Below are 15061 nucleotides of genomic sequence, written 5' to 3' on the forward strand. Positions count from 1 at the left end.
TTGACACAAAAAGAAAGGGGGCATGTGTTAACCTTCCTGACTCATTTACCCATTGTGGGCTAGACAGGGTGAGCAGGTATCTAAAGCTGACGGAGACTCAAATATTAAAAATCAGGTTGGGGGGCCGGCCCCGTGGCTTAGCGGTTAAGTGCGTGCGCTCTGCTGCTGGCGAGCCGGGTTCAGCTCCTGGGCGTGCACTGACGCACCGCTTGTCAGGCCATGCTGTGGCGGCATCCCATATAAAGTGGAGGAAGATGGGCACAGATGTTAGCCCAGGGCCAGTCTTCCTCAGCAAAAAGAGGAGGATTGGCATGGATGTTAGCTCAGGGCTGATCTTCTTCACAAAAAAAAAAAAAATGAGACCAGTGTCTTTATTAAATTTCACTCCTGAGGCTTATTAACTGAATGATGACACATCTCATTAAATGAATTTTAATTTGAATGTTAATTGAAAAGCCATGTGAAAAGCACAACAAATTATCATTAGAATCACAAAGCCTCAAAAAATCTTTAAATCCAGTCATCCAGGGTGTAGGAGAGATCCAGGAAAGTGTGTCAGTGTGGTTCCAGAACTCTGTTTAAATATTTTAGTAATGCTATTGTTTAATTTGTTGTCTCATTTCTTGTGTTATTGGTCGCACCTTGTCAGTGTAGCCTGCCCACATGCAGCAGCAGCCATTTTATGGGAACACAATTCTCCCTGGCTGGTTAATAAATAGTCCAAACCCAAGTGGTCATCAGCTACCATGGCTGCCAGGAAGTTTTCCTTCATGGAAAACATCTCAAATGTTAGCTGTCTGCTGCTACAGGTATTTTGAGTGTTTTGGACATTTCTTGATTGGCAGAAACGATGTGTTTGTTGAATGACATCATATGTGCCCAGGTCAGGACCAGTGACTCTCAGGACAACGAGCATGTGAGTGCAAATGGTAGGAGAACAGCATGTTTGTGTTGGATGGACTGAAGGGATTTCAAGGAATGTGCCTGGAATGAAATATTGACACACAGGACACACAGACTACAGGTGATGTTAGGAGGAAGATCCAGGAATGGGATATAAGAGAGGTGGCCAGGATGCATTATTACAGTAAACCAAAGACCTGTAGGAGTGCCCATTCTTTTTTTTTTTTTTTTGTGAGGAAGATCAGCCCTGAACTAACATCCGATGCCAATCCTCTTCCTTTTTGCTGAGGAAGATTGGCCGTGGGCTAACATCCGTGCCCGTCTTCCTCTACTTTATATGGGATGCCGCCACAGCATGGCTTGACAAGCGGTGCACTGGTGCACGCCGGGGATCCAAACCTGTGAACCACTGGCCGCCAAAGCAGAGCACACACTTAACTGCTGTGCCACCAGGACGGCCCCTAGGAGCGCCCATTCTGACAGAAAAATCTAGTATAGAAAGGCTCTACTTATAAGGTGCCAGTAAACCTGATGATCAGGACAAAGTAATAAACCTCAAATACTGGGGACTGAATCTAACTAATGACTCAAATAGCAGGATCATCTCTTTAGGAGAATGCAAGTTTCGTGTAAGTAAGCCATTAGGCCATCCTAAGAGGGTTGCAGCCTGGGTCATAAGAGGGGTACAAGATCCACTGAATACCTTTTCCAAGAGCCCAATGTTTTATATTTTGAGACATTAGTGGATAATATCAATACTTTCTAGATTTTCTTGGTGAGTTGTTGATCCTGGCTTCAGGAGGATCACGTATGATAGGGTGAGTCATTTGTCTATATAAGGTTCTACCATGGTCTGAGCACAGCAAGCAGCCCAGCAGAGGGGGTGAGGAGCCCTAAACGTCTATTTGTCATCAGCTGTAGGGACCCCTTCCTCCACCTGGACTTAACGTGCATGGATTATATTACCTGTGACACTTTTTTTTTCACATCAGGTGCATTGGTTAGTCACTGAGTTATCCATGGTAGAGGAGGGAAGTCCCTTGAATTTTGCCTAGTCCTTTAGGTTGGAGGCCTCTTAATGGTTTCATATCACAGGGGCCCATGGGCCAAGATTCATGCCATCTGGTCTGAGGTGCAAGTGTCTCAGAAATTTGAGTGAATTTATCGCCCTGAGCAAGGAAATGAGCCTCTGCACACTGAGGTTTAATATGTGCAGAGTAAGGAGTGACTTTGACTGGTACTTGGGTAGCGTGAGGCAGGATATCCCAGAGTTCTTTATGCCAAAGGGGACGACATTGGATAAGGAGTTGTTGCTATTGGTGGAAGAGACAGCTAGATCATTGGCAATGGGCAAAGGATCTGTAAAAGTGTGCAGATGAGTTTGATCCTTGGCCAGGGAATTCTCTATTGCTAGCACGATTACCTGGAGTTTGACTGATCAATCTGATCCAATCTGTGATCAGGGATGGCCTGTTTGATCCAGGGAAAGAACACAGCTACTCTGCAGTAGACCCCATCAGGTGTGGTGGTGCACACTGTTCATAAAGTCTATGAACTCCCTGGTCATTCACGTGCTCCCATGTCACTCTGGAATTGGCCAAAGTGCCTAAAAAGGAGGTGACCTCCTCCAGAATGTATTACATCAATCAGAGCAGAGGGAAACACACTTCCTCCCCTAGATGTGATATGGCAAAAATGCTATTCTTGGCTCTATTCTCTAAGTACCCATCTCTTCAATGAGGAGGCCTTTGGTTAGCAAGCCTGAGGGGCCCTGCATTCATGACCCAGGACAAATAGGAAGCAGGCTGTGGAGGATCAACTCAGGCCCTGGGAGGGCCACCATTTACAAAAAGACTCTGTCAGTTGCCAGCAGTGGCTTCTCTGATTGTGTGCAGCACTGGAGGAGGACAATAGTTTTGGTACAAGAATGCCCTGGGCAATTTATGTCTACTGTGAGAGGTTTAAAGACTCTTAGATGCATAATAGGAGGCTGCTAAAGCCTTTATGGGAAAGGAAAGTGTGGAGAAAGAGACTAAAGAGTGACTTATTTTGACAAATTCTAGAGCCATTTGCTTCCCTGTTCAAAGTCAGTCACTTACAAGTATTGTTGAATAAATAAGCAAGCTGATCTGATAAATCTTTGACACCTGGGACAGCTGTGGCTCATAGAATGTTCCCATGACATGGGTTCTACCACTGCTTCTGTCACCCTCATGTCACTGGCCCCTGCCATTGTCTCAGGGAAATCTTCCGAAGTTCGATCTGCTTGGATTTCTAATGATGTTTCCAAGTAAGCAGGCGTAAGTAGGCTTGAGTTAGGAAGCAAAGAGCTGGAAACGGTCTGTGGGTAACAATGGAAAGAAGTGATGCTGCTGCACATGGATGAGGCTGTCCCCAGACAGACCCCACTTAGGAGACACCTTTTTGTTTCAGAACCACAGTATTTCTACAGATCTGTCCATGGAACCTGATTTAAACTCAAAAGATTCTGGAAGCCCTCTCACTTCACTCCTAGTTATGAGTATGAGACGAGGGCAGGGGCAACCCTAGGGGGTGTTTTCTCAATTAAGACAGGGCTGCAAGAAGGGCCTGTTGAAGACTGAGTCCTTCTTCTCAGTCCTTCCTAACAAGGACCGGACAGTGCCAGACAGAAGTGTTGGAAACATAAAAATCAAGGACCAGGAGAGTTTAACATTCTCCTAACATGAGAGTGATTCTCTTACTCATGTTCTATTAAATATATAAATATTTAATATTTTAGGTATAGTTGTGAATTTTCACAAATGTATACTAATACTGCCATCAAAAGATGGAAAACATGCCATCACCCAGAACACTCCTGTGTTGCCCATTTGAAGGACACCCTTCCCATATGTAAGTTAACACTAAAAAAAATAGAAAAGAGTAATAATTTATTTTGCTCTTTATTAAATCTTGTAGCTGTTACTGTTGTTTCTGACTTTCCCAGAACATAGGTGGACGTCTAAGCATATGGAAGTAACACCAGTGAACAGTAAAATGGGCGATGGGGCTTTGTGGATCATTGAAACTAAAGGCTTCCAGCCACTCCTGTGATAAAAAGATGTTAAAAATTTCCCATTTCTCCTCTTATACTCAATTAGGATATTACTCAAAATGACACCCTCTCTGTGCAGCTCATCTCAATTATTCCTTAGATGACTGTTACTAAACACCCATAGCTCTTTTCGGGGTTTCCACTGGGAGGTCACAGTGGACTCACATGGATATCACTCTACTCATAGAACACACTCAGGATGAGCTAGAGCAGTGCAGATGAGTGTAACTGTTTTTCTAAGTGGGAGGAACTCCATGGTTTAATGGGTTATATGGTGCATACTCAGTCTGTACAGCAGTAAAATGAAAATGCCAAAGACTATAATAGTTTAAATATTTAAAGGTAAATAAAAATCCTCTCAAATGACATTAAACATAAAAAGACAGCACAAATATCTGTGGCTTAAATCAACACGAAGTCTCAAGTCGGAGATAACAATAATGACATCCTCACTTATTGAGGCTCCTCCCCTCACAGAAAAGATATATACACACCTCAGCCTCCCTATTAGCTCAATGTTTTTTTTTTTTTACTTTTATTCAAAGCCTTTTTTCCATCTTATAAGACTACAGGTTACCATTTGTAAATCATCTCTAAGTTCCCACAAACATATAAGCGCCAGGACTGCAAGAACTTGTTTGTTTCATGCCACTATATCCAAATGATACAGTGCTTTATTTCTTCTAAATTAGGTACACTGCCTCTAAAGTGCATGGCATGTGAGGGATGCTGAAACATTAGCATCAAGAGCACAGTCTCTGAGAAAGAAAGGCTTGATTGGCATAGAGGTCCCATCTCACTCTCTTGCTAGGTTTGTATTGTCTCAAAATTTACCTAAACTCAAAGGCCTCAGGTGAGTCATAAAGGAGATATTAAAAATATAGTATACTAAGAAGTGAATTTATGTATTTTAACTGAGGTACTTCATGGTCAACAGTGTCTAATACACCACAGGAAATACATTAGTGTCTTGATAATAATCAGGAAAGACAAAAGCTGTCCCAGAGGACCAGGAGCTGCCTGCAGTCACTGCAAGGCCTAGTCTCATCCTGAAGAGAAAAATCTCACTCACCTCCCTCATCAAAGGAACACAGTTACCAAGACAAAACTAAGGGTATTTTGTAACCATACTAGTAAAAATGGTAAAAGATAAAATTCCAAATCATAAAAATGAGTAATATTTCCTTCTTCTTACTAAAAAGACTAACTGGAACTTCTTACAAATTAACTTTAGCTCCACTACATTGTTTTTGCCTTCTAGAAAACAATGATTATGTTTGCCAAAGATAAAATGTTTACCAAAGACAGGATTAAGTTTATGTCCTCATACTTTTCGACACAGAAAATGACCTGCTTCCTTGAATAGCAAACAAGTCATCTAACACCTGCCAAAATCCTATAAGAAGTCCTTCTGAGCACCCTGTCACTGTCACACCTCACAGTCCCTTATGGTCTGTGGTCAATCTTACTAGAATTCATTACACCCCTCTCTTTGACTAGAGGTGCAATCCTGCAGGTCACTGGCAAGTGGGCACTGAAAAAACCATGATTTTTATGTTTTGGGTGAAGAATGAATGAGAAATTACTTTCATGACAAAATTTCTAAGTATAAAAGAATAAAAAATAAAGTTAGCCTGAGGAAAAAATAACTAAGTTGAATGCACGTGACTAAATTGACTCATACTGTATAACGATCAATTGAAGAAAATAGCAATGTATATCTGAAAATCCATAATAAATATGGACTTTAATATATTTCTCTCAGCAAATGAAAACCACAATAATAGTTATTAACATATAATGGCTTAGAAAACAGTTGATAAAATATATCGTTTAAACAACTACAGGGGCCGGCCAGGTAGTGCAAGAGGTTAAGCGCGTGTGCTCCGTTGTGGTGGCCCGGGGTTCGCCAGTACGGATCCCGGGCACGCACTGACGCACCGCTTGGAAAGCCATGTTGTGGCGGCGTCCCATATAAAGTGGAGGAAGATGGGCACGGATGTTAGCCCAGGGCCAGTCTTCCTCAGCAAAAAAAAGAGGAGGATTGGCAGATGTTAGCACAGGACTGATCTTCCTCACAATAAATAAATAAACAAACAAACAACTACAGAAGTGTTCATTTCACAAGGAAATGCACATAGTTTTAATGACATACAACCGAACATTATTGAAAATATATTGAGGGAATATATTCAGCTACAAGTAACAGGAAAGACACACAGTCTTCCTGACATGAGAAAAGTGAATGTTCTCATGTGGAAGACCTGGGTCAAGGCAGCCACCGCACAACACAGCAGAGAAACAAAGTCCTATTTCCTCCTTTTTATGCCCCATGTAGATGTCATGGTGAATCAAGAAAACACATTCATTAGCACTATTAACAGCATAAGGTCTGTCCTATACACATTAGACCTTATACAGCTATCATCTAAAGAAGAGGGGAATCAGAGAATACTCCCAACCACAAAAGTCTGAATTAGTTTCCTGGTGGACACAAGAGGCCTTACAGAAAAATCTAAACACTAGTGGATCTTTGATGTGAAACTTGTGAAAACATCAGTGGAAAATTCACCTCTAAGAAAATGGAAATCAAACAGTTGTTGGTAGTTTTCAAGATACTCTTGACTAGAAGGGTAAATAATCCAGAAAATGGGCTGGAAGATGGTTTCCTTGAAGCTCCTATGTAACTGTCTCTCTCCCTCTATAGTGGCTCCAAAATCTGCCAAATGACTTGTTTGCTTCTGCCTTCCAAATCTCATGCGAGTGAGGCTATTGGTGAATTCCAACATGGGACATAAAGGAGGTGGATTCTTATAAAGATCTAGTTCTTATTATTACCCCCATTGACATAACACAATACAGGGTGATGTGTCCAGCTCTAGATTTTGCTGCCCTATCACAGGCCTCTACTTAATTCAAAGTCTATTCACCAAATACCAGTCAGAAGGAAGAACAAAGAGCAAAGGCCCAAATATGAAAATAATAATTCACAGGAAAGTATACTGTTTGATAAACGTGCCATACATAAAAACTTATTCCAACTGTTTAATAGTATGGAAAATAAAAACAGCTCCTATACCCACTGCCCCCAAAAGGAGCTTTCTCTAAGAGAGGTACAGTATACACAGTGGATTAGGCATATCCAGGATCTGCAACACAAGGACAGTAAGGAAATCCCAACAAATACACACTGTCACTTTTCCATGGCCCCTTAACACAGAACAATTAAAACATTATTAAAAATTCAAGAGAAATTATTTTTAACCAATTTAAGCAAAAAGTACTACCTAGAAAGCTTCTGTACAATTGATGAAGGATGAAATGCAGAATTATCTCACCTCAATATTCAGTTCTGAAAGTAACAGAAATCCACAATCCAATGTTGCAATTTAAGAAACAGGCTTGGTAAACACAATATATTTACAACTCTTACACAAATCTTTCATGTTGAAAATTTTCTGGAACATTATAGACAAGTTAATTTCTGTCAAACTTTCTCATATTACTTACATTTATATTTCTTCTTGGTGAGAGTTTCACATAGAAAGATGTAGGCCAATTGAAGTTTTTCCCACACTGTTTACTTTCAAGAGGTTTTTAGCAAGTGACTAATCTCATGCCTTCAGAAAGAACTCAGATGACAAAAGACTTCCCCACATTCATTACATTTATATGCTGTTTCCTCTACTGTGCAGTCTCACATATCCTTGAAAGTTTGCATGAGAAACAAAGGCTTTCCCACTTTCCTTTCATTCATGGGGTTTCTCTCCAATATGAGTTCTTTCATGTCTTCAAACAGAACTGGGAAAACTAAATGCTTTACTATATTTTTTTACATTCATATGGTGTCTCTCCAGTATGATTTTTTTTATGTATTTTGAAATTTTGATGAGAACTGAAGGCTTTCCCACATACTTTACATTCATAGGGTTTCTCCCCAGTGTGACTTCTTTCATGTCTTCGAAGAAATCTGGGATAAATGAATGCTTTCTCACATTCCTTACATTTATAAGGTCTATCTCCAGTGTGAAACATCATATGTGATCGAAGGCTTGAGAAATCTATAAAGGCTTTCCCACATTCCTTACATTCATAGGGTTTGTCTCCAGTATGAGTTCTTTCATGTCTTCGAAGACAACTGGAAGTAGTGAATGCTTTACTGCATTTTTTACATTCATAGGGTTTCTCTCCAGTATGAGTTCTTTCATGTTTCCGAAGAGAACTGGTATAACTGAATACTTTACTGCATTCTTTACATTTATAGGGTTTCTCTCCAGTGTGAATCCTTTCATGTCTTTGAAGTGAACTGGGAGAAATGAATGCTTTCTCACATTCCTTACATTTATAAGGTCCATCTCCAGTGTGAAAGATCATGTGTGATCGAAGGCTTGAGGGAACTATAAAGGCTTTCCCACATTCCTTACATTCATAGGGTTTCTCTCCAGTATGAATTCTTTCATGTATTTGAAGAGAACTGGAACAAGTAAAGGCTTTATTGCATTTTTTACATTCATAGAATTTCTGTCTAGTGTGATTTCTTTCATGTATTTGGAAAAACTGAAGAGAAATAAAAGCCTTACCACATTCCTTACATACATAAGGTGTTCCTTCTGTGTGAGTTCTTTTATGTTTTTTTAAGTTAGCATACAAACTGAATGCTTTCCCACATTCTTTACATTCATAGGGTTTCTCTCCAGTGTGACTCCTTTCATGTATTCGAAATGAACTGGGATAAATGAATACTTTCTCACATTCCTTACATTTATAAGGTCCATCTCCAGTGTGAGTGATCATGTGTACTCGAAGGTTTGTGAGAGCAATAAAGGCTTTTCCACATTCCTTACATTCATAGGGTTTCTCTAAAGTGTGACGTCTTTCATGTATTCGAAGAGTACTGGAATGACTGAATGCCTTACTACAATTTTTACATTCATAAGGTTTCTCTCCAGTGTGACTCCTTTCATGTACTCGAAATGCACTGGAAGAAATGAATGTTTTCCCACATTCCTTACATTCATAGGGTTTCTCTCCAGTATGAATTCTTTCATGTATTCGAAGAGAACTGGAAAAAGTAAATGCTTTAGTGCATTTTTTACATTCATAAGGTTTCTCTCCAGTATGAGTTATTTCATGCATTGGAAGAAAACTGGAAAAAGTGAAAGCTTTCCCACTTTCCCTACATATATATGGCTTTTCTCCATATTTTTGATCATCATATGCTTTCTGTTCAGTGTGACATCTAACATGCCTATTAAGAGATGAATGATGCATGAAGACTTTTCCACATGCACTGCATTCACATGGTTTAGCTCCTGTAGTTTTCATGTTCAGATTGAGATTTGGAATAAGGCTGAAGTCTTCTCCACATTGACCACCCTCTTCACTTTCACAGAGTCTCACTACCATATGACTTCTGTAAAAAATGAGAAGCACATTATTAATGATTTCTTTATTACTAATTTTATATTTGTTATATATATTATGTTTTACAGGAAAAGTTTAGGTTTCCTGCTTTGTCAGAATTCTGTGAAATTTAACATACTGAATGCTCTGCAAGAGGATTCACCCCTGCTATTATCCAAACAGTGATATTCCTATATAGGGTTTATTAATACTGTTTCCAAGCGAACTCTTTTGCAAAAGCTGAACCTCTACATCACATTTCAGAAAGTATATTTGGTAAAAACTTTCTAAGAATAGCTGAATTTGAATCAAGGGTTATTTGTTTTGTTTGTTTCTTTTTAAAATTTCATAACAGACGAGGATTCTCACATGAGACACTGCTTTAAACTGGGAGTGTGACTCACCTTAGTTTTCTCCCCTGGTTTTTGTACTGATCTTCAATGTCATGATCTTCCCATGTTTTTCCTGAAATGTAGACTGAGAAAGTTGATTCCAAAGTATTAGAAATTAGAGAAAAAATTTTAGATTCTAAGACCATGATGAGCTATGACCATTTCTAGTTTATTTACTAACATTTTTCCTTTCCACATTCTAAATCTTGGAACCATGTTGATGGGCAAGAAACACTTGTTCTCTAATTGATTAAGTGAAGGAATGTCCTCATTCTTACCTATTGAGGCCAGGTTCCTGAAGGTTTCCCACATCACATCTCTGTAGAGTTTCTTCTGTGAAGGATCCAGTAAAGCCCACTCCTCTGGGGTGAAGTTCACAGCCACATCCTCAATGGCCACTGAGTCCTAAAACATCACAAATATGCATAGAGTAGGATGCATAAGACTGACAGCACTGGACATCCATACTCCATTTGTAGGAAGGTTACATATGATTCTGTCATCTCCAACCATTTACTCTATGATGTCATCATCAAAAACTCACTGTTTTTCTGTACACACTTCCTCATCAATTTAAGAACATCATGATCACAAAGAAATTATTTACACATTTTTACTGTGATCACTTCACATCATATTTCTCTGTAATTACAAGGTCTAGAGCATGTTGGGAAATGACAGAAATGCTATACAATGAAACAAATATTATCATTAGCAGACAAAAAGAACAAAAAAGACAGAACACAACATCCGTGAAGCCTAGGACAACCCTCTTTAACAGAAGGTTTAAAATACATATAATAGGAATACCTGAAGAAAAAGAAAGAAACAGAAGAAACAAGTGAAGTAATAATCACCAATATATCCTAAAATTAATGATACCTGGCAAACTGTACATCCAGGAAGCTCAGAGAACACTAAACATGATAAACTACAAAAGTGCACACCCAAGGATATCATATTCAAACTACAGAAAAATCAAAGATAGAGAATACACTGAGAAATGACAAAGAAGTAACACACCTTAGGTATAAAAAACTAAAGATCAGAATTAAATTAGACTTGTTTTCAAAAACCATGCAAGCAAGAACAGAGTAGAGTGAAATATTCAAAGTGTTGAAAATAAAATACCACTCTTCGAGAATTATATGTTAAGCAAAATTATCTTTCAAAAATAAAGAAGAAGGCCTTTCTGAGACAAAAATTGAGGAAATTTGTCATGATACACTTAACTTTCAATGAAATGTTCAAAAATTGATCAGAAAGAATGTAAATGATAAAGGTATAGGATTAGAACAGGAAAAAAATGAAGGTAAAATATCTTTTATATTTTTACAATTAATATAACAGATGACACTTTGTTTAAAATAATAATAGCAACAATGTTATTTGGTAATGAAAAGATTATGGACAAGTCAAATAAATGACAGCAATGTGACAAGGCACAGTAAGCAGAAATTGGGAATAGTGTGTTATGAAATATTTGCACACAGTGAGGTGGTATAGTGTTTTTTGGCAGAAAAGTTGGGTTATGTGTAAATGTGTACTGAAAACTCAAGGGCAACCACTAAAAGACTTTTTTAAAAAATGTGTAATTGCTATGCTAGGAAAGGAGAAAAAAGGAATCAGATAAAATGCTCAATTTCAGCAGAGAAGGTAGAAAAAAGTTGGAAGACAAAAAATCAATCAACAAGACGAAGACATAAAAAACAGTAAAAGAGGTGGTAAATATTAATCCAGCTGTGTCAATAAGCACTTAAATAAAAAATGGTCTCAATATATTTGAAAGATATAGCAATATCAAATTTATAAAAAACAAACTGAGTTATATTCTGTCTACAAGAATCCCACTTTCAGTGTGAAAACACAGATAGATGAAGGGTAAAAGGATGGAGAAAAATATTTCATGCCAACACTAATCCAAAGAGAGCTGCCACAGGTGTATGAATTATAGACAATGCAGATTCCAAACCAAGGAAAATTCAGAGATAAAGAGGGGCATTACATACTGCTAAAGGTGTCTATTCTCCATGAAGGCACAGCCACCCTTCATGTTTATGTGTGTAACAACAGAAGTGCAAAATACATAAGGCACAAACTGATAGAAGGCAAGGAGAAATAAATGAATCCAGTATTATAGCTTAGAATTCAACAACCCTTTAGCACAAATTATAAACTCCAGTAGGCAGGAAATGAGGAAGGACAGAGGAACTGAATAGGACTGTCAAACAACTGGATTTCACTGTAATCTAAGGAACACTTCATACAACAGCAGAATATATATTCTTCTCAATTTCATGTGGAACATTCACCAAGACAAAGTACATTGTGGGAAATAAAGCACATCTTAACAAATTTGAAAGAACAGAAAGCATACAAAATATGCTCTCACATCACCTAGGCATTCATCTAGAAGTCAGTAACAACAAGATAGTTGGAAAACCCCCAAATATGTGGAGATTCAACAACACACTTCTAAATAATACATAGGATCAAAGAAGTCTCACAAGAAATGAAAAAACATTTTGAACTAAATAAAATGAAAATACAACATACCAAAGGTTCATGGATGCAGCAAAAGCAGTGCCTAGAGGGAAATTTATGCCATGGAACAATTACACTGGAAAAACCAAAGATCTCTAATCAATAATGTAAGCATCTACCTTAGGAAACAATAAAAAAAAAAGAGCAAATTAAACCCAAAGTAAGCACAATAAAAGAAATAATAACAATTGAAAAGAAATCAATGTGACTGTGGGAAATCAATGGGGAAAATTAAAATGAAAAAACCTGGTTCTTTGACAAGACTAATTTATAAACATCTAGTGAAGATAACAAAGAAAAGACAGAAAACAGAAATTACTAACATCAGAAAGGAAAGGAGAGGGAAATGAAAATAAAAAAGGATTTAATAAAATCCAACACCCATTTATGATAATAAACTAGTAATAGAGGGGAACTTTCACTTCTTGAGATGGAACATATTTATCAATCCTGTAGTGAAATTTATAACGTTTGTTCCATACGGCATGATTGTCTCTGTGAAACATCTGAAAGAATTCACAATAGAAATAACTCCTGGAATTAATAAGAGAGTATAGCAAGGTTGAAGGAGACGTGGGTCAATTCCTTTCCATATAGACCCACACAAACATAGTCAACTGATCTTTGACAAAGAAGGAAAGGCAATTCAAATGAAAAAGAAGGTCTTTTAAATGAATATTGATGGAAATAATGGATATCCACATGCAAACACACACACACAAAACGAAGGTAGACACAGGCCTTACACCTTTCACAAAAATTAAGTCAAAACACATCACAGATCTAAACGTAAACTGCCAAAGGAATAAACTCCTAGAAGATAACATAGGAGAAAATCTAGATGACCTTGGGTTTGGAGATGAATTTGTAGAACACAAAACCAAAAAGCAAGGTCCACAAAAAAACAAAAATTTTACTTCATTGAAATGAGAAACTCTTGCTCTGAGAAAGAGAGTGTAAAGAGAATAAAAACAGAATTGACAGAGTAAGAGAAAATCTTTGTAAAACACTTAATGGATAAATGACTGGAATGTGAAATTTCCAAAGAACTCTTAAAACTCAATAGTCGGAAGACAAACAACCCAGTTAAAAAATTGACAAAAGATCTGAACAGATAGCTCACTGAAGAAGATATATCGATGGGAAATAAGCAATATGAAAACATGCTTCACATCAAATTCACTGGGAAATTGCAAATAAAACAACAATGAGGTATGATTAAACACTTATTAAATAGGTAAAACGCAAAACACTCAGAACACCAAATATTGGTGAAAATGCAAAACTACACATAATCCTCATTCATTGCTGGTGGGAATGGAATTTGGTACCTCTACAGTAGAAGACAGGAACTTTCTTTGACAACAAAATACACTGTTGCTATAGAGAGTAAGATCCAGCAATAAGTCTCCTTGGTATTTTTCCAAATGAGTTGAAACCTTATTTCACACAAAACCCACACATGAATGATTATAGGCACTTTATTCATAATTGGCAAGACTTAGAGTTTTAAACAAGATGTCCTTCAAGAGTCAAATAGACAAAAAACAATCAGTGGTGCATCCATACAATGAAACACTGTTCAGTGATAAAAAGAAATGAGGTATCAAGCCATGAAAACACATGGAGGAACCTTAAAATATATTCCTAAGTAAAGAAGCCAATGTGACAAGGCTATGTGGTGTATGATTCCAAGTACATGACATTCCGGAAAAGACAAGAGCATGAGCCAGCAGAAACATCTCTGGTTGTGAAGAATTTGGGGGATGCAGGGAGGGATAAATCAATAGGGGGAACACAGAGGGTTTTTAGGGAAGAGAAACTACACTGTGTGATACAGGAATGATGGATCCATGTCATTAAACATTTGCCAAAATCCACACATTGTACAACACAGAGTCAATGCCAATGTACACTGAGCACCGTAATGCATCCACATATGTTTGGAAACTGTAACAAATGTACCACAGTAGTACAAAATGTGAAAAAGAGTGCAAACTGTGTGGATGCAGAGAGAAGGGTTATGTGGGAACTCTCTGTAAATTCTGATCAATTTTTCTGTAAACCTAAAACTTCTCTAAAAAATACTGAAGTCTTTCAAAAAAAAAGATGAAGACAGACTCATTACAATTCACCCCTGATGACTGAAACAGGACATCTCTCATCCAACTGATTTCAATAAGCCAGTATGGTGCTCTATGAGCCTGAGACCCATACGGGAGGTGAAACTTCCACCGAATGCCTTGTTGGAGAGCAGGGCACTGTATACTCTGAGAGGTGCCATGGTTACTATCAGTGGTGTCAGAACTCCAAGGTGGATAACGAGTGTCCTGGTGAAGCCTTGTATTGTAGACCTAGTAATGTGCAGACCAGTGTTAACCTGATTTCTATTTTGGGTATCTCTGAGTCAGGAGATTCCCAAAGTTCTTTTACCACAAAGGGGGAACTCAAACAATCATCCAAGAGTTTGTGAACATATGCAAATAAGGCCAAATTTTGGCAAGTAGTAAGATGACTGCCTGATATTTAGTTGGCTCTGGCGACACTTGGTTTGGTTCTTCATCAGGGATGTCCCAATTAAGGGATGAAGAGCAGCAACTCTCCACTGAGCTCCGTCATGTATGAATGTGTATTGTTGTCCTTAAATTCTTTGTACTTTCCAGTGCTGTGCATTCAGTTAATCCCAAGGAATTACCCAGGGAACCAAGGAGTCTGGGAGGGGGTGACCTCCTCCACCACCATA

General features: G+C 38.2%; 1 protein-coding gene across 1 annotated transcript in view; it reads right to left on the bottom strand.

Moving 5' to 3' along the window:
* Positions 1-6084: 6084 nt before the first annotated feature.
* Positions 6085-15061, bottom strand: part of LOC131394532 (zinc finger protein 791-like) — a 33484-nt gene continuing 24507 nt past the window's right edge. Inside the window, exons 3-5 of the mRNA XM_058525908.1 lie at positions 10053-10179; positions 9787-9859; positions 6085-9392 (exon numbers count right to left, since the gene is read on the bottom strand). Of these exons, the coding sequence (XP_058381891.1) occupies positions 7802-9392; positions 9787-9859; positions 10053-10179 (1791 nt within the window). The 3' untranslated portion in view covers positions 6085-7801. The remainder of the gene's footprint in view (positions 9393-9786; positions 9860-10052; positions 10180-15061) is intronic.

This window comes from Diceros bicornis, chromosome 30, assembly GCF_020826845.1.
Source record: "Diceros bicornis minor isolate mBicDic1 chromosome 30, mDicBic1.mat.cur, whole genome shotgun sequence".
Taxonomy (NCBI): domain Eukaryota; kingdom Metazoa; phylum Chordata; class Mammalia; order Perissodactyla; family Rhinocerotidae; genus Diceros; species Diceros bicornis.